General features: G+C 33.4%; 4 protein-coding genes across 5 annotated transcripts in view; 2 read left to right on the top strand and 2 right to left on the bottom strand.

Moving 5' to 3' along the window:
• The first annotated feature begins 5,207 nt into the window (after window positions 1-5,207).
• AR791 (actin binding protein family) lies at window positions 5,208-8,932 on the top strand. Its single transcript, XM_021438520.1, has 5 exons — window positions 5,208-5,555; window positions 5,983-6,181; window positions 6,271-6,356; window positions 7,109-7,882; window positions 7,975-8,932. Exons 2-5 carry the CDS (start codon window positions 6,031-6,033, stop codon window positions 8,851-8,853), a joined length of 1,890 nt encoding a protein of 629 aa, XP_021294195.1. The 5' UTR covers window positions 5,208-5,555; window positions 5,983-6,030; the 3' UTR covers window positions 8,854-8,932.
• A 279-nt stretch (window positions 8,933-9,211) lies between these two features.
• LOC110423776 (polyadenylate-binding protein 6-like) lies at window positions 9,212-13,594 on the top strand. Of its 2 annotated transcripts, none has more exons than XM_021438137.1 (8): window positions 9,212-9,551; window positions 10,308-10,617; window positions 11,507-11,766; window positions 11,867-12,163; window positions 12,280-12,566; window positions 12,657-12,722; window positions 12,894-13,115; window positions 13,213-13,594. In XM_021438137.1, the coding sequence occupies exons 1-8, from the start codon at window positions 9,290-9,292 to the stop codon at window positions 13,228-13,230; spliced, it is 1,722 nt and encodes a 573-aa protein (XP_021293812.1). In that variant the 5' UTR covers window positions 9,212-9,289; the 3' UTR covers window positions 13,231-13,594. The 2 variants fall into 2 exon arrangements, with proteins under 2 accessions (XP_021293812.1, XP_021293811.1); XM_021438136.1 differs by having other exon boundaries at window positions 13,201-13,594.
• A 121-nt stretch (window positions 13,595-13,715) lies between these two features.
• Window positions 13,716-15,758, bottom strand: LOC110423777 (GDSL-like Lipase/Acylhydrolase superfamily protein). Its single transcript, XM_021438138.2, has 5 exons — window positions 15,278-15,758; window positions 15,045-15,175; window positions 14,675-14,908; window positions 14,249-14,504; window positions 13,716-14,156 (listed from the first exon to the last, which is right to left on the bottom strand). Exons 1-5 carry the CDS (start codon window positions 15,525-15,527, stop codon window positions 13,963-13,965), a joined length of 1,065 nt encoding a protein of 354 aa, XP_021293813.1. The 5' UTR covers window positions 15,528-15,758; the 3' UTR covers window positions 13,716-13,962.
• A 3,062-nt stretch (window positions 15,759-18,820) lies between these two features.
• The window catches only part of LOC110423775 (putative leucine-rich repeat receptor-like protein kinase At2g19210), an 11,416-nt gene continuing 10,308 nt past the window's right edge, over window positions 18,821-19,928 (bottom strand). The window contains 3 exon segments of the mRNA XM_089784850.1: window positions 18,821-19,367; window positions 19,369-19,455; window positions 19,871-19,928. The exon segment at window positions 19,871-19,928 is cut by the window's right edge and continues 132 nt beyond it. Of these exon segments, the coding sequence (XP_089640976.1) occupies window positions 19,043-19,367; window positions 19,369-19,455; window positions 19,871-19,928 (470 nt within the window). The 3' untranslated portion in view covers window positions 18,821-19,042.

The following is a 19,928-nucleotide window of genomic DNA, read 5'->3' as shown; positions in this document are numbered from 1 at the left end:
TTCCACAGGCCAACCAATTTCAACAGTGTGTCCTTATATGCACTGCGGGATCCAAAATTTTGCACAAAGATGATTAGAGAATAATTATACAAAATTGTGAATGGAATAAATAATTTGATTTGGAGTAAAAATTAATTATTCTTGAACTAAAATTAAATTATAAGGTAAATTTTTATTAACAATTTGAATATAAATTTTTAAATTTATTAATATAAATAGACATAAAATAAAAATAAAAATTAATATTAAGTTTTTACATTAAGTATTGTAAGTTATGCTTAATGTGTTTTTATATTTTCAAATTCATCAATAACTAAATCTGTATTAATATTTTTAGCAATTACTTTGTAGCTATTTAATTTGAATAAGCAAGATAAGATTATTAAAAATTTTTAAATATTTTAATCATATTTTTGTTTAATTTTTTATGTTAACGCATGACATATTGCATAACTACTTAAATTAAATCAACAAATTGTAAGAAAAGTTGAAGCAAAAAATTATACTCTTAAGTAAAATATTTTTCCAAAAACATTTTCAGGACTTATGCTTATTTGAAAAATAAAAAATTAATTTTAGATATAAAACATTTTATAAATCCATAAGATTGATCACGTAAAATGTCTTACGTCCTTGAAGGGCATAAGACATTTTCTAGAAAACAACAAAAACATTTTTATATTAAATTTATAAGTATAAGTTTAATGAATATTAATATTTAACTTAAAATATTAATTTAAAATATTAATATTTTAATTATACAATACTACTAAAATTAAAACTTTTTTTAATGAAATCATTCAATGCATAAATTTTTTTATTTATAAATTGAATAAATCTTACTAATAATTATAATAAAAATATTTCAATGATTTTCATTTCATGAATACATATTTAAAACAGGTTTAAATCTAACTAATAATTATAATAAAAATATTTTAATGATTATTATTTAATAAATGCATATTTATAAGTATATGTTTTGGATATATTGCACAATTAATAAATATTTATAATTTTATAGTCATGATAAAAAATTGATGAGATAAATTTTTAAAAAAAAATTAAAGTTTTTTTCAATTACAGAAATGTGGTTAAATTTTTGAGAAATATCATTATTAATTTTGTTCATTTTCATTTCCATTCTTAATTTGATTCCAAATTAGTGAAAACCAAATATCAATATTATTTTGTAATCAACCCCTGTTTATTATTTTAACCCTTATATAACTCCGCTATGATAGAAAATATTTTTCATAAGATAATCCAAATAATAGAAAATGATTTTGACAGTTTAACCAAACAATAAAAAAATACTAAATTTTTCTGTAAAATATTTCACATAAAAATTTTTTTCTTTCAACAAGTTATTTTTCGATTACGGACCCTAACTAATATATCTTTTACTCCATAAAATGATAACATATTTTATATAATAATATAAAATATTTTAGGAAAGTTATGCTAAAAAATAAAAAGTTTTTTTAAAAAATACTTATTATATAAGTGTTTAAATCAAATCAACAAATTGTAAGAAAAATCAAAACAACAAATTTTACTCTCTAGACAATTATACTCTTTACTCTATAAAAAAAATTTTAAAATTTGGATTTACTCTTATAGTTAAACAATCTCTCTAAGAAAAAAATAAAGAAAAACTAATTTCAAAATTTAGATTTACTCTATAAAAAAAGAAAAATAATTTTAAATTTTGGACCTCAAAGAAATTAAGTCAAGCCTCTAACATTTAACATAAATGACTTACCACTATAACAAGCTAATTCATTTTAATTAAATAGGAGAGACAAATTTATATATTTATAATTTTATACTTATAAAAACAAAAAATAAAAATAAAAACAGAGGGACAGCCGTCACAGCTTGTGTGCCTTGTTGTCAGCCCAGGTATTCTGTGGACGCAAGATTTCTCAAGGCACTCTTCCAATCTCGGTGGGGGTCTGCAGCCCAAACACCTCAGTTTTCTGGCAAGTTGCATTCAAGAGGCTGCCAGAGTGAATGGCATCAATGATTTCCGGTGTATGGGAACTTGATATGGCTTCCATAGCCATAGCTTCCACCAGACCAGCCAGTGTTGATAAGGCATCCTGTTGCCATCCTTAGTAGGGTGCAACGTGATAACTTGTTATTTTATATATAATTATTATTATTTAAAAATAAATTTAAAAAAAAAGCATTCATTTGCAACTTGATATTAATATGTATGAAAGTACAGATGTTGAATTTTTTTTAATGATGAAAACATAAATTTTAAGGCATTATATTTCTATATTGTAATAATCCGTTTTAAATAATTTTTAATTTTTATATAAATAATATTTATAATTTTATGTAGTAGGATTGAAACGAGAATGGTAATTCAAATTAAGAAGTAAGCACAATTGCGATAAAATCTAATCTTATTTCTAAATTGACATTTAAAGTTTTTTATTATTATTCAATTAATGAATTGAATATTTAACTCATTATACTTTTAAATTATCATTTTTTATTTGAAATAATTTTCAATTATTATATACAAATATTTACAAAAGGATTGAAATTTAAACTAAGAGCTTGTTTGGCCTAACTTATTTTTAATTTAAAAGTTATTATTAGGCTTTTATGAAAAATAATAGCTTTTAGAATTAATTAAAGTTATTTGGTAAACTATTGAACAAAATAAATTGTATAAGCTCTAATTTCGATTAAAATTATCATAAAAAATATTTATCCCATCTTCAATCACCTAATAAGTTATAATGTAATGCTTCAAGTTTATATATAATTTTAGATATTAAAATTAAAAAATTAATAAAGAAACGAAATAATTCTCAAATTTATATAATAGCAATAGTATTAAATTTTTGTTGATCTAGCAAGCAATCGGACCATGATACTTTAATTCTAAAAAAAAGAAAAGAGGAAATGATGTATTTAACATTAAAATCTTTTTTGGTGAAAATAAGAGAAAACCTTTATATAGTATCTGAATGTAATTTTAAATTTTAATTTTTTTTCTTAATTTTTGTAAAAATAAAAAAAATTCTAGATTTTGATATTCTGTTGTTCGGTATTTTATTTTTTTAATACAATTTTGAATTTTAATTTTTTTTCTCTTAATCTTTGAAAAAACAAAAAAATTTAAAATTTTGATATTCTGTTGTTAGGTCTTCTAGTTTTTTAATAATTTTTGTAAAGAGAGGTAAAAGAGAGGGAAATCGTTATTTATATTGAAGAATAGTAATTTACAAAGAGAAGGAAAGAAGAGAGAGATTGATTGGGAGATGATATTTTTTGAAAAATTAATATACTTTTTTTAAAAAAAGAAAAATAAGCTCTCCCTAGAGTTTTTCTTTAAACTTTTTTTTTTAAAATTTTATTATTTAAAAAAATATTTTTTTTAAAGAGCTTCTCAAAAAATCATGTTTAGCTTGACTTTTACTTTTAAGAGATAGATAAGTTGAAAAAAAATTAAACTAAATAAATATTAAAAAAATAGACATAATTATTAAATAGGATAAAATCTAATTTTATTTTTAAATTTTCATTTTAAATATTATTTAGAATAAATATTGATAAGCTTTATCCAATTTGTAAATAAAAATTCTAATTGTTTTGAATAACTTTCATTAGAAATATTTTACTTAATTTCAAAATTATTGAATAATTTATAAATTAATATTATAAAATTAATTAAATCATTTATACTGTAAATTCTATATTTTAAAATAATTATAAATATCATTATATAATAATTATTATTATAATAATCTACCGATATTAAAAGTTGTTCGTAAAGTAGCTAATTGGTTGACACTTGTATGCCTAATTGTTTGACACATGGTAGAATGATTTGGACTAAATTGTCCTTAGCACTTGTTTTTCTTATAACATTTGATTTCGCCGGCTTGTCTTGTCAAGGGACTGGACGAATCAATTGGCAATGCTGTTCTGGAGCAGATGGGTTCAATGTGGGGTCAAGAGGTGAAACTTGGATTGGGTATGAACAAGTGCGAAAAAGCTAGCCACCAGGATCGATTTCATGGCGGCGCTCCAAGATGCAAAGAAAAGAGAGGGGAAGGGCTAGGAGGCTACCGTCAAAACTATGGTTTTGGACGAATCGAATGGAATGCCGCTCGCATTTCTCAAATTACAAAATAACCAACAAGGAACAAGTGTAGTATATATGCTCTGAATTTCACGCTTTCCCCGTGCTTTTGTTTCCGCCATAGCTGTCAATATAAAAGAACTATAGATGCTATTACCATTTGCCAATGAATATAATGCATAGGTAATATTTAATTTAATAAAAAATTAGTTATTTTTTTATATTATTATTATTGCTCTAATATTTAATTCAAAGTCTCATTTCTTATATAATTATTATTATTGCTGTATATGCATTCATGATAGGTCTTAGTATTGTTTCCATTTCCTTTAAACGTAAGTGAGGTGACCTTCCATGCTTTATTATTATTAATTTTGTGAGCTTCCGTGCTTTTACTTATCACGTGTGTTCCATTTATAAGCTATGACTCCATCGCCAAGTGTCACCTTCATTAATCTCTCAAAAGTCAAGCACCTAACCTTCCAGGACAAGCGGAGAGCCAATCTTCGGATTAGATTCCAAAGACCCATGGCACAAGCAACTTACGCTAAGGAAGAACCAAACCTCTTTCTCTTTCACCCAATTAAAGACTGCAACTACCCTTGCATTTAACGTAACACTGTAAAATATATTTGTTAAATTAAAAATATATAATATTTAAATAAATTATTAAATTATTTAAAAAATTAATTTTTTTAATTTTTTATTATATTTAATTAAATTTTTATATTTTTATTTTTAGTTAAATAAATTTTTATAATTAATAATTAATTAATTATCATCAATTAAAATAAAAATATAAAATTTTAATTAACTGTAATAAAAATATAAAAACTTATTTAAATTTTTTATATAATTGAAGACTTTTTTTAAAATATTATATTATTAAAAAAATACCAAAAAGTTTCATGCATTTTTTATAGTAATTTGAATCCTTATTTTGTATAGATTTACTTGAATTTTATGTTGATTTGTTCAATCATTTGATGGTTTATCGATTTCTAAATTTAAATAAATGTAATATTATAGGAAAATTTGGGAGCATCTTCTTGTTGTCAAAAGCAGCGTCTACTTGGCATCAAATGAGCCAAGAATCCAAACTTCATTTTCTCCATTAACAAACAAAACCAAACCCTTGCTCTCTTTTTCAAACTACTTTTGAAAACATCGCATTCGGACCTGAAATAAAGACAGAAACCAGCGACGACCCCAATATTAATTTATTCATATACAGTACCATATTTCATGTTGCCACTATAATATCATGCTCTGTTTTGCTGCATAACCAAACAGACTGTCAGACGTCCAAATTAACCAAAAAAAAAAAAGAAGAAAAATAGCAACCTCAATTCAACGCAGAACATATTAAACCAAAATTAAAAAAGAGAAGACGTTACTGTTTTGTTGATTCTTGCTGGTTTTCGATGCGTTTGAGGATCCTATGATAGTGAGTCCTCTTGTTTCTCTTTCGAGATGGGTTTTATTTTCTGTCTGGATGTTACTTGAATTCTAATGGGTTTTGCTTATTGCATAAATTTTTCTTTCCTTCTTCATTGTTTCCTGTTAATCTCAGGTGGGTTATATATATATATATATATTTTTTTTTTGGTTTGAACTTTGAGTTTATATTACTTATAGGTGTCTAATATTAGCATATTTGTATTATGAATAATCATATATATATTTTTTGTTTTCGTCTGTTTATCTGTCGATCTTTCTATTTTTGGGCAAGCAGTTTAACCTTTGTTGCCTCTTAGATTTTTATCGTGAAATGGATCATATGGATTTCGTTGCTTTACTTTGTTCATCTAGAATTCAATCAATAATTAATTGTTGTTCTTTGTTGTTGGTTTCTTTAATTTTTACATTTTTAGATGGAAGATGGTGAAGAAGAGGATTCTCGAAATTAAACGTTTTCAGTTATGATGTTAAAGGAAAAAAGAGATTTAAGGCCGCTTTTGGTGAAATTGGGAGTGGCTATTGCTCTCTCTTTTGCTGGATTCCTTTATTCTCGACTTAGAACCCGAAAGTTCAAACCATATTTGCCTCGCCCTCCATCACCACGCGTTTCAGGTTGGCTTTTAGCTTGAATTGATCTTTTTGGTTTTGGTTTTTATTAATTTATTTGGATTTTGAACTTTGTTCCTACTTTGATTATACAGATCGTGGCAGCAAGGTTGATTCCAGAGGAAAAGATCGGTATAAAGATGATGCTCAAGCCTTAAAGATATCACCAACTTCCGGCCCTGTAAGTTTCCTTGGATAATACTAACGCCTTCAACATTTATTTTCCTTTTTGGATCAATTCCAATTGTATAATATTGATAGGTAGATATATGTGGAATTGTAATTTTAAAATGCTATTAAATTAAAACCTTTTTTTCCATCCTTGGTGACATCTCTTGTTGGTATTTCTTCAATTGGAGAAAGGAAGGAGGGGTGAGCCTTATATTTGTATTCTTCGGCCTAACTGGCAGAAGGGAAACTTGTGTTATGTAAATCTTGTAATGGTTTCCACAGTATGAATATCTGTTTTCATGGTCCAAAAAACCCTCTAATGGAATCTGCAGATCTTTGTGGAAATCAAGGAGCCATTGATGGTTGGAATATTTGTCAGTTTTATTCAACTAATGTACACGATGAAACCTGCGGTGTTTGTCTGCAAGGGAATCAGGGGAAAGTTTGCAAATATGGGAATTTACCAGGGCCTCTGAAAATAACTGCTTAAAGTATCCTTTTCTTATGTGGTTTAGGTGCACCGAGAGGCTTCTGCTTTATGCCTTAAACAAATTGTCTTCAATTTGTTACTTGTTCATTCCTATCTAATTTGGGGATTAAATGATTACATGTGCTAAAACTGTTCAATTTCATAACAGTTGTGAATTTATGTATGACTAGAGGAGGCTGAATGTGTGCCACATGATGTTAGTTTCTGAGGTTCAATATATGCCTGTGCTGATTTTATTTCCTGAATATGCTATTTTGTTTTCCTTCTGTCAGGAAGAGATGCACATGCAACGAGCTAGTGTTGATAATGCTTCTGTTGGTCTTTCCCCAAGCATTAGACACAGTGGAGATGGGTTTCTCCTGCCAGAGTTTAATGATCTTGTTGAGGAATATGACTTTTCTGCCACTGGTGCTGGGCCTTCTCCTAAGAAGGAAGTAGAGACACCAAGGTCAGATGTGGATGCTTCAAGAACATTTAGAAGTGCTGAAAAGGATAATTATGAGGAAGAGATTAAGCATCTGAGAAATATGGTAAGAATGCTTAGAGAGAGGGAGAGGAATCTCGAGGTCCAGTTACTGGAGTATTATGGCCTTAAAGAACAAGAAACTGCAGCTTTGGAGCTCCAAAACCGCTTGAAGATAAACAATATGGAGGCTAAGCTTTTCGCTCTCAAGATTGAGTCCTTACAGTCAGAAAACCGAAGATTAGAGAGCCAAGTCGCTGATCATGCAAAAGTTGTAGCTGAGCTTGAAACTGCAAGATCCAGAATTAAGCTGCTAAAGAAGAAACTTAGGCATGAGGCGGAGCAGAACAGAGAGCAGATCCTAAATCTTCAAAAGAGGGTTGCTAGATTGCAAGAGCAAGAACTTAAGGTTCTTGCAGATAATCAGGATATTGAATCAAAGTTGCAAAGGCTAAAGGCTTTGGAAGGTGAGGCAGAAGAGTTGAGGAAATCTAATAGGAGTTTGCAGACAGAAAATTCTGAACTGGCTCAGAAGTTGGAGTCCACCCAAATCCTTGCAAATTCTGTTTTGGAGGATCCTGAGGTAGGTAGTTCATTTGCGTTAAATGCTCTTCCTTTACATTGTTACTAATGTAATTATTCTTGGATTATGTTTCTGGGTGTGTTTGGTTGCAGACAGAAGCATTGAATGAAATGAGTAACTGTCTGAGGCAAGAAAATGAAGACTTGACAAAGCAAATCGAGCAGCTTCAAGCAGATAGATGTGCTGATGCTGAAGAACTGGTGTATCTCCGTTGGATAAATGCTTGCTTGCGGTATGAGCTGAGGAATTATCAACCCCCTCCCGGTAAAACAGTTGCTAGAGACCTAAGCAAAAGCCTAAGCCCAAAGTCGGAGGAGAAAGCCAAAAAACTGATACTTGAATATGCACATACTGAAGGAATGGGGGATAGAGGGATGAGTAGCATGGATTTTGATTGTGATCAATGGTCTTCTTCCCAAGCTTCCTATGGTACTGAGGCTGGAGAACTAGATGATTCTTCATTTGAGAATTCATCCGCTACAAAAACCACCAATTCAGGAAAAATTAAGTTTTTCAAAAATCTTAGGCGACTATTGCGGGGAAAAGACGGTCATCATCATCATAGCCAGGTTTCATCAACAAGCAAAACTGATCATCTAGAAGATGTTGATTCTCCAACTTGGAGTTCCGGTAGAGGGAATGATTCCATAACCATGCTACAAAGCCATAGTGATAGAGTTACAACTCCATCTCTGAGTTCATGTAGACCGTCTTTGGATATTCCAAGATGGAGGAGTCTGAATGTTGATCATATTAAAGATGTGGAAAACTTTCGAAGAAGTAGTGACTGCAGTTCTTATGGATATAAAAGATTCATATTAGGCAGGGATGATGCTTCTGAGTCTCCTCTTGAGCACCTACTCGATCAAGACTCCGACTCCAAATCTGACTTGGTCAAGTTTGCCGAAGTTTTAAAAGAATCAGAACCACGGAGAGGAAAGATTCACAAGAAATCAGCAAGCATCATATAAGTTTAGTTGATAGTGATATGTGTAGCTTGTTATTATACATAGTTAGTCCACATGTAACATATCACTCTACTGCTGAAAATCCAAATAGAAACACTTGAAAAAGCATTAAAACTAAATTACCACTTCCGTATACTCTCTTTCGTTTGGAAACAATGCAATGTTCGTGTTCATGCTGGGCTTCACTAAAACACCAAGGCCCAAAACCTGCAGAGTCAGTTTTGTCATGTATTCGACACGTGTCAGTTCGATAGAGCGAGTTTACAAGGGTGAAAGATCCTTATGTCGCGTGAGGTCCGTACAGCTACAAGCTAATAATCCAAATGCCAATAAGCCGTACTACACAAACCACCACCTTACTTTTTTTAACCCAAACAAAAAAGAAGCAAAAACCCTCCCTCTCTCTCTCTCTGGGTTTAAGCAAAAACGAAAAAACGTAATGGCGTCAGCACCACCACCATCGATGTCTCTTCCACCTCTGCCCCTGCCACTACCAGCGACAACGGTCGCAGGAGGGGTTTGGAATCCTCTGCAAAGAGCGTCATTGTACGTGGGTGATTTGGACCCGGATGTTACAGAGCTTGACCTCTTTCGCATATTCTCTACCGTTGCTCCCATTGTCTCTCTTCGCCTTTGCCGATGTCTCCGTACCGGAAAGTCTCTTCGTTACGGTTATATCAACTTCTTCTCTCACGCTCATGGTATTTTTCGTTTTTTCTTTCTTGGGTTCTCCTTTTCTTGAGTTTTTTCTTTAAAAGCTCTGTTGTCTCTGTTTGTCGAAGTTTCTTGGAGTGTTTTTTCTTCATTTTATGTTAACAATTTGCGTTTCCTTGTTTGTCTCCCTTTAACTTGTTTCTTTGCTTGCATGCATTCGTTTTCTTGGAATCTCTAGCTTTCAATATGGCTATAAAATCTGTTGAATGCTCTGTTTTGCCAAGTTTCTAGGGCTCTTTTACGTGGAATTTTCTTCATTTCATTAGGTGAATATCGAAGTGTTGTCCCCTACATTCTTGTTTGTTTCATGTTGGTTTCTCTGAATCTGTTCAACTAAGCTTGGCATCTTCATTGTTCAATATACTGGACAATTCTTGCCTTGTTTTTTTTGAGTTCTATATATCTAGGTCCTTATCTCTTCTTTTCCATTTTTTTTTGCGTTTCTGTAGAATGTTGTATACATTTTTGCTCTGTATTTTTTTCTGTTTCTTGAGAACTTTCTCATTCTAGGGTTTTGCTTTGCATTTTTTTCCCTCTTGATATTCTGCATTACTTCTGCCGTTAATCCGTTAATGAATATTTAATTTTTTTTCGTCTGTTTCCCCAGTGTGAATGAGTCTTTTTTTTTTTTTTTTCCCTTTTAACCACCAATTATTTTGCATTACTCTGGATTCCTACTTTTGGTGATGATGACTGTCTGTCATCTGAGGAGTTTATTAATGCTTATCCTCTGTTTTGATCAGCATCTAAAGCTTTAGCATGTCTAAACCACACTGACCTGAAGGGAAAACCAGTGAGGATAATGTGGTCTCATAGAGATCCTTTGCCTCGAAAGATTGGTCTTGCCAATCTCTTTGTCAAGAACCTGGACCCTACTGTCACTAGTGCTCGCTTGGAGGGAATCTTCTGTCGATTTGGGACTATTCTTTCTTGTAAGGTTGCTGAAGAAAATGGCAAGAGTAAAGGTTTTGGATTTGTGCAGTTTGATTCAGAAGAATCAGCTAAGGCTGCCACAACCGCTCTCCATGATACTATGCTTGAAGGGAAGAAGTTGTAAGCATTGTGATCTTATTTCTCTCAGATACTTTCTCAATCCTGATACCTCCTTTGTAAAGGCTTCTTAACTATATACTTGTGTTAACTGTTAGTTTTTTAAGGGTTAATATGTTTTGAGATTGTGGATTCCTTGATACTTATTGTCTGTTTCTATGCTCATTAGAGGACCTATACTTCTCTTGATTATCCTAACCTTCAATGGGTGAATGCCTGAATGATATTGTTCATCTGAGTTGCATTATGGTTCTTGAAAACGAAAAGATGAAAAAGGAAGTTGATGATTAAGAATAATTGAGGGCTCTTTTCAAGATGTAGCTGAGGCCTAAGATCTTTCACGGAAAGCAAAACCATATACTTTATACAGTTATACTTGGTGTGATTTTGGAGCCTCCAGAATAGTCAATTGAATGATGTCAGATGGTAGAACATTTTTTCTAAGATACAGTAAGATGGAGGTCGTATACTCCTGTCCTCAATTTTCAGTTCTCCTGTAATTAGTCCAACAGCCAAAAAGGAATCATTTTCTTGCATTCGTCTTCTCTTTTCCTCGATGGCCAGCTGTATTCTTACTTTTCAGGCCTTATGATTTTGGTTAACTTTCATTCGGTGCTTTTGTTTGTGATTGTTCTTAATCCATCCCTTCCATTTTTTCGCTGCAAGTTTTTTCTTTTAATTTTTATTACTTGTTTCCTTATTTGCTTTTAATTCTATATAAAATTTCTGTTTCATTTACTTCTGCCTCCCCTCCCAGACAGTTCTACTTTTGTTTGTTTCTTTCCTGGGTAACCTCTGGATTGAAATGGTCTTTCATCTATTTCTTTACACGTTTTTGTGTTGTTGATTTGTTAAATTAATGGCTGCTTTGTTTATTGCACTTCCTTGGCAGATATGTGTCCAAATTTGTCAAGAAGAGTGAAAGGACAGCAGGTGCTGAAGGAGAGAAGTTCACTAATCTATATGTGAAAAACCTGGTTGATGGCATGACAGAGGATCTCCTTGGAGAAATGTTTTCTAGATATGGGAAGGTTTGCAGCGTTGTAGTCATGAAGGATGGCAATGGGAGCTCAAGAGGTTTTGGGTTTGTCAACTTTCAATCCTCGGATGATGCTAAGAAAGCTCTGGAGGCAATGAATGGTGTACAACTGGGTAAAAATTGTCCTTTTCATGTTTGTTTCCTTTGTTTTAAACTTAGCAGTTCATCCAAAAGATTAATCATTTAGATATGTAAAATTGATTTGTTAATCAGGTTCAAAGAATTTGTTTGTTGGAAGGGCTCAAAAGAAGGCTGAAAGGACAGAGCTATTGAAACATAAGTACAAGTATGTATTCAACAGTCGCTTTGAGAAATTGAAGGCTTCAAATCTCTATGTGAAGAACCTCAATGTATCCATTGATGACAAAAAATTACAAGAACTTTTTGGTCAGTTTGGAAAAATAACCTCAGCAAGGGTGATGCGCTATGATAATGGGATGAGTAAGGGATTTGGCTTTGTGTGCTTCTCCTGTCATAGAGAAGCAATGTCAGCTTTACATGGGCTTAATGGTTAGACAACGTTCCCTCTGCCCTTCTCCCCTGTCCTGATAATTTGAGTTGTGATTCCTTTTGAAGATTTTTGAAGGACATTTTATGGTTATTAACGTGAATTTGCAATTGCTTAGGAACCTTTTTTGAGGGAAGGAATCTGTATGTGGCAGTAGCTCAGCGTAAAGAAGATCGCCGCTTGGAATTGCAGAACTACTATGTGCAAAACACCCCGGTACAGTCCTCATATCAATCAAGTTGCAAGGCCGTTACCCCTCAGTTCTGCCCATTTTACTTCAGTATCCCTCCTTGCCCTCCTCTTTTCCCTCTGCTGCCCCAGCCAACCTTATCTCAGAATAGTATTGCAAATGTGGGCATTCAGCATTCTTTTGCAACATCACATGACCAGCAAAACTTCTCATACGTAAGCATGTATCTCATTTTCTTGGAAACTAGTTTTTCTTACTGCAGTTCTGTTCTGGCATTTATTCTTGTATTGCTCATGACTTTGCAGGATCTTATGAGAAACATGCATCCAAGCAATGCCGGGATCAGAAGAGATTGGGTGTGCAGACAGAGTGTATGAGCTAAACTTTTTTCTTCAAATGAATAGTTTTTAATTTGCATACTCTTGATATTTGCTAATGGAATCCCTTTAGCAAGTCTGTATATAACATTTTCTTTTGTAATTTGCTTATTTGTTTGTCGGATTAGATTTTGCTTTTGCAATAAAATTTCCCCTCTCTTACAGCCTATGACATATGCTAACCCTGATGTTCGAATCCAAGAGCTGGGCCGTGGGAATTCTGGGAGTAAGAAAGTAGGCTTCAGGAAGAAGGGAAACAGAAAGTATGAACCTGCAGAAAAATCCTCTGTAGCAGTAGCAGCTATCCAATCTGTTGCTGCTGCATCCCCTGGACGCTGTAAGAAGAACAATGAAAATATAACTTGCCCATTTGTAGAGAATCTTGAGGTTTGTGATTTATAATTTCTAGTAGAATATCTTCTTTTGAGGAGAATCTTTTGGTGTATGCATGTCTATTCTTTTTAATATGCAGCGAAGGTTACAGGAGAGCTATTGGGGATAAAGAATTCTGAAGTACTCAAGCTGCTGAGTCCTAATTCCATGGCTGCGCGAGACAAGCCAGTTCCAAGTGCTAAAGAAGGCAAATGCTAGGACCGGTAGAGATGCTGTTACTTTTGCCAACCCCAAATCTGCCCGTTGCTTAAAGCTACTAACTGGTGTCATCACATGATTCTAACATGCGTACTATTTTCCTTGGTGTTTTTTCAATTTTGCAAAATACTTGCTGCTGATGTATGAATTGCTATATGCTTTCTGGTTATTTTGGTGACTTTATGCTCTCCTATTGTATTGTGTCCAAAACTAAGAGCGACAAAGCGCAGGTTTCCTTTTTCTCATATCTGGAGCTTTTCTGATCATGCTGCCTTTTCCTACCCTTCCTTCTACATCTTTCTCTTTGCAGTTCATTTTTTAGGTTGTAAGATGCATTTTTATGAATTGTAAACAAAAACCAAAAAGAAAAAAAAAATAAAAGGGGACAAAAGAGGATACATTGAGGAAAATGAACGGCAATTCCATTATCCTCAATTAACTTGGAGATCTTTGGTAACAATTTCTTTAACTGTATGTCACAAAACTAAATGAAATCATCTTGATGGATATTGAATTTTCTGGCACACATTATTAGACAGACAAGCGTATGCCATATAAATAATTTTTTGATCAAGGTGATAATAAAAGAGTGCTAGCACGCTTAGTACAGTTTCGAAGGGCAAATAGATATGTGTCTTCTGAATCAAATAAGGGCAAGGCCCTGAGTAATCAATGCATCAGCAAGGACCTGATTAGCAGCCTGAGATGGGTGAACACTGTCCCAAAACACAAACTGGGTGGCATTAGGACAAGTTCCTGGTGTCTTCGGATTGCACAAGAATGCGGTTGTCTCCACTGTCCCTGTTCCACAGCAACCTCTTTTTGCTTCCACGAAACCTACCAGAACAGGTTCATAAATTAACTCATAATGCATTGCCTATATATCAATTCTATTCACCAATTAAAAAGGGTTTTACTCTTTCCCTTACCGTATTTTGAAGGAGATTTAACAACATCATAAAATGCCTTGAAAATGTCAAAAACCACAATCTTAAGATCAGGGTGCTGCTTCTGGAGATTGGCTGCAGCCGAGTTGAGCTTTTTATTGAATTGCTGAGCATCGGTATTGAACCTGGAGACACATCCCTCCTCGTGGTAACCAAACAATGTTCTTGCTAAGGGAATACAACCTAACGGTGGGAGAGAAGTAACTCCAATTTTCCTGGCTCCCAAGCCATACAAGTTCTGTTGTCAATCACAGGCATACAAAATTTATCAAGATGCAGTTATTCAAAGTGACAATAAGAATTTCATTGAGTTTTCCATGCTTGAGCTTTAATCTAGTCTTTATATATCTGCACAACCCACAAAAGTGTTCTACCAGAAAGAAAAACCATTATTTAATAGCTATATACCTGGACAAAGCTTGTGAAGGCATCAATAAGGATTGAGCCGTACTGGTCTGCAGTATAGACATGGTTAATTAAAGGATTGACATAGTAGTTCTGGAGAAAGTCACCGCTTCCAGCACTCAGTACATACAAAGCATCCTTGATTATGGAAGCTGATTTGCTACTGCCAGCTACCGTCGCTAGCTTTGCCTGGTACTCCTTGAAATACTCTACCTGCTGGGTCAATGTGATAGCATGCTGCAACAAAACAAAATACAATAATTTAACAAAATTTGAGATTGAAAGACAGAGAAATCAGAAACTTTATACTACAAGGCTATTGTAAGATTAGTACAAAAGGAACTGTATCTTTATCATAAGGTTAAAATCTCACATTTATCATGGCTGCATTGTCATCATAGCCAGATCCAGCTGAAGCAAAATTGGCTCCAATAAGAAGGTTCTTCCCTGATGCTTCTGGGCTAAGATAAGCCGGTGGATAGGTTGTAAACCCCAGTGTGTCAGCTACAAGAAGGAATTTCATTTCAAACTTGTTAAATCCATTTTACCAAAAAAAGTATGCTGATAACTATTAGCTAAACAGAGCTGGTGCGTTCTTCTACTTACCAGTGATGTCAGTGGCCAATTTTCCATTGCAAAACCTCCCAGTAGGCTTATGATTGGCGAAGTCCCTTCCGTAAGGAGGGTAATTAGCCTTGAAGATGGTGGGGAGATAGTCATTGTTGCCGACATCTACCGCAGAGTCCCCAAAGGTTATGATTGCCGGAACAACAGTAGTTGACCCTTGTGCATACCCTCTGCTTACTAACGCAAATGCAAAGACCAAAAACAGTAACCTTGCGCTATAAGCATCCATTTTCTTTAGCAAGATAGTACTTTGAAGCCGTGAGCACCGGGGTAGCCCTTATAAGCCGACCGAAAGTGACTAGAATTGGCCTGTCTTGAAGAAGGAAGATGGGGGTTGAGAAAAGCCAATAAATGAGAGTAGTTCAAGTGAATATTATCATTCATGTACGACATTTTTAGATAGCTAATAAACCAATTTCCATCATAGGCTCAGATTTTTTGTTTCTCTATTCTTTTCTGTTAGTCATAAAATGTAAAGATAGAGAGAAGCTACATTTATGAATTTCTCTGTGTATCTGACCAAAAGAAAGAAAGGTAGTTGGATGATAATTAAGAGCGTTGCTTTTTGGATTGGAACCAGAGGGGAAACTGCATGTGCACGAGTTATTGGCAAATTGCTAAACAAATGTAATTAGTATGTTGCTCTTCTGTATTATTATTATTATCTTTAGTACTTGCATCCAGCTTTTGTAGTTTACACAGTATAAAATACCTATTATTTCTGAAAAAAGAGGTAAGAAAACTACTCAACAAAGCTTTTTCAATAAAGTCTGTGCTAATTATAGAGGTGTATATATATGTATATATAAATGAAAAAGACTTTTAATAAATTAATAATATCTTAATCATAACCGAATAATATCGTAGCTGTAATCACGTCAAAATCTCACTGTTTTAAATGTTAGGGGTTTTGAACCCATGTTCTAACAAGTTAAAAATGTGGACATTGATTGCGTAGCGGGACATGAAAGTCGGCCTATAGGTACAAAAATCAGGTAGGGTGTGGCCAGGAACATTGTTAAATCAGTCTAGGACTATGGTGCATGTTGGATTGTCACCCTAGTGCCACATATATCCTCAAAGTGTTTCCAGAGAATGCTACTGTAGCTAGGCCTAGGCTGCATAATGTGTTTGTCCCTTACGACCGGATTCCAGTTTCGAAGTTTATTTCCCTCGCTTTCCAGATCAAGGGAGTCAAAACTCTTGGTAAAAAGTTTTCCACATGGTCTATGGGGCCGAACTATTCTGCATGCGGTAATCTGGAGAACTTGGGATTTTAGAACAAATGAAACTTTGGTTTGAAGTTGTTGATGTAGAACAGTTTGCCAAGTTATTTTTGCAACAAATATTTAATTATGAAACAGGGAAATGAGTGAAAGGCAAGACTCATGACCCAAGTCAAGCCACGGGGGGACACCACCCATCTTCATTAATCGCATGATGCAAACAACCAGAAGGAGATTTTTCTAAAAAGTAGATAAATTGGATTCGATTTCGTCTTCGTACAGTTATAATATACCTGTACTATTTTTAATTTTTTAAACTGGTAACGTGGTCCAAAAGCAGTTGTTAGATTGTAACCTCAGGCTGTCTCTGGAATATAAATGAAATTGGATCTAATTGCTTGGGGGGTTGGGCGTTCATGGTCGTTGACAATATCCAGGCTGGCTCACTTTCGGCGGAGGAAAGATAGATTTAGGTGATCGGACCTAAGCCCAACAACTGGGGCTGAACTGGACTCTGAGTCATTGCATGTGTAATAAAAGCTTTGCCTGCTTTGCATGGCTGAAATACTTCCATGCTCTTTCTCTTTGGAAGACTTTATGGCATAATCAAATTGATTTTGAATTGCTTGTTGGACCAAAATAGGAAAACCTATATGATGTAGGAAGTGGAATTTATAAGAGTATCTCCTTGACTTAAAAACATTTTTGCAATGGTCAAACCTAAGTTCGGTTCACGCTTTCGCTGAACCTAGTCTTGTAGAGTTTACTTGGACTTTAGAATGGAGGTGAAAGATTTGACAAACATCTGGAAGAAGGCAATGCCAGTACTTCCAGAACTGCAGTATGGTAGGTGGATTAGCAGCCCAATGGTTGGGATAATAGAATAGAAATATCAGATATGGCAAGCTTTACTGAGCAAGGTGTCCTGCAAATTTCTCTTCAAGCAAAGTCTATAACATGCATTACACTTAATTTGACATAAGTCGCAAGACATTTTCCATTTATTTTCCTCGAAAATTAAACTCTTTCAAAGTTCCAAGAAACAACCTTCAATGGGTACTAAATGCCAGTGCAAGCTAGCAACACAACTTCTTCAATTAGTCTAGCCGATCAGTCTAATACGTATTCGATATTATGTTGACAAGGTTTATTTAAATTGCCAAAATGGAATATATAGCACAGCATTCATGTTCCATTTCTTTCTTCATGACCAACAATTTGTTTACCTAAACCAGCAGAAAGGACTGTTCGACATTTTCCTTTCTATCTTGTCTCTTTAATAACTTAAACGTGCATGGTAATCAATTATATGAGTGGTTCAATAACCTCAAAAGGTCTAACCTTAAATATTCAAATGAGGTTTATCTTATTAAAATTAAGAACATATATATTAAAATTTTATTCAAACTTTTATCTTGCAAAGTAAAAAATACTTGATTTTATATATAGGAAAAAAATAGTTGTTAGAGATATTAAATACATATTATCCTTAATTGATTGAAAATAGAAAAAATAGTTAAAAATTAATAACATAGTGGGAATAAGAAGTGATAAAAAATTGAAATTAATCAGACACATAATTTGAGAAGTAAGAGAATATGTTATTTTATTAATTATTTAAATTTTTATATATTTTTAATAAAAATGAGATAAATAGTTGATAAATTAATAAAGACGTGAAAGATAAGAGAAAATAGAAATTTATTAGTCACTTAATTTAAAAAGTGAAAAAATATGTATATATTTTATTGATTATTTTTAATTTTTTATACTTTTAATATAATTAATTATATTATTATAAAATTATGAGTCTATGAAAAGTCAGGAGAAAAGAAAATGAAGGAAAATTAATTACCTTGTTTAGATAAAAGAAAAGATCCACTAAGCTTGTCATGTTCCAAAAATCACTAATTCTTTAAGCAAATGAAAGAGGCGAGTGTGCAAGAAAGCAAAGGGCCTCTCCTCTGCTTTTCTGCAATTGGCCCAAATGCACATATTATTATGCTGGCGGTGATTCGCATCTTTTATCTTTCTTTTTGGAGAAGGAGCAGTTAAAACTGCTCCTGCTTCTCTTTTATATGTTTATCATTTATCAACCTGCATTTCCTTCCTTTCTATATTTGATTCAGTACCATGGTTTTCAACGGAGATCTCCCTGTACCTAAAATACTCATATATCTTATCAAATTATAGTTCTCTTTGTTTAGGTGCTCCTTGCAGAGTTATAGCTGAATTGATTTTGCAGAAATAGTCACTGGGGACAAATAGAGAGGTGAAAGGAAATTTTTGTGTTCATTTTCCATCCCATGGAACCCAACAATAACAAATGATTAAGTATACAAAACACACTGGATTCTGAAAACTAGAGAAAAGAAAAGGGATAACGCCAAAAGCTAAACTGTCTGTAACTTATTCGTATTTCTTCAGGACAGACTTTAGAAAGACATACTGCTAGTTTACTGGAAAAATGATATCTCACCGCAAATTTGATAGCAAAAGATGGAGATATGTCTGGTAGCTACCTGGGGATGGGAACCATATCTGAATCCACGTTCAAAAGGGACATTTCAGGTGAGTTGCTTGATGTTGTCATGTTGCTCTGCACTCTTTGAGTTATCCCGTGAGCCATCTCTATAGCCATGCATTCCTTCAGTTCTGTTAATACAAGACTCATGTCAGGCCTTTGGATTGAAGCTGGTTGTGCACATGACATGGCTATGTCCGCCACTTTCCAGGCAGCATTGACATCGAATTCACCTTGCAACCTAGGATCAATAAATGTCGCCTTTTCCACTATTGGACTCAGCCATTGAAGTATGTGAATGCCGCAGTCAGGGTCCTTATGCAGGCTGCCCTGTGATTAGCTCAAATAGAATAATCCCAAAGCTGTAAACATCGCTTTTCTTGTTTAGGTTCCCTGAACATTGAAATCTATATGGAAAACACAAATGGTTTCTGTCAGTAGGAGTTTTGTTAAAATTAGATGAATGAAACAAGCATAAAAGTCTTTCAATGTTACTTTTATCAATTTTTTCAATATCGTTTTTGCTTATCCAATGATGCCGAGAAGTTAAATTATTAGGGATTATTTGGATGAGCCTAGTCCCAGAGCCTGTAGATATGGAAGATCAGATGACGCATCCAAAGCCTAACACTTGGGATTTGAAAGTTGACATGATACAATCTATGAGGCTAAGATAACATTTAGCCAACAGGAAATGTTACTGGGTTTAGACAGCAATTATGTGAGAATTCTCATCATGATATAGGCAGCAGATCAGTTATAATTAAAGATTTAAGAAATTAAACAAATTCAGATAAATTTCATCAAGTTTTAGACTATTACTCAGGATCAAGATATCCGGGTGTGCCGGCAGGGCAAGTTGATATGTGAGACTGATTTT

The sequence above is a fragment of the Theobroma umbraticum genome, unplaced genomic scaffold, assembly GCF_002168275.2.
Source record: "Theobroma umbraticum cultivar Fairchild unplaced genomic scaffold, ASM216827v3 scaffold_204.0, whole genome shotgun sequence".
NCBI classification, from domain to species: domain Eukaryota; kingdom Viridiplantae; phylum Streptophyta; class Magnoliopsida; order Malvales; family Malvaceae; genus Theobroma; species Theobroma umbraticum.
The sequence above is the reverse complement of the archived record's forward strand: the minus strand, read 5'-3'. Positions and strand labels throughout refer to the sequence as shown.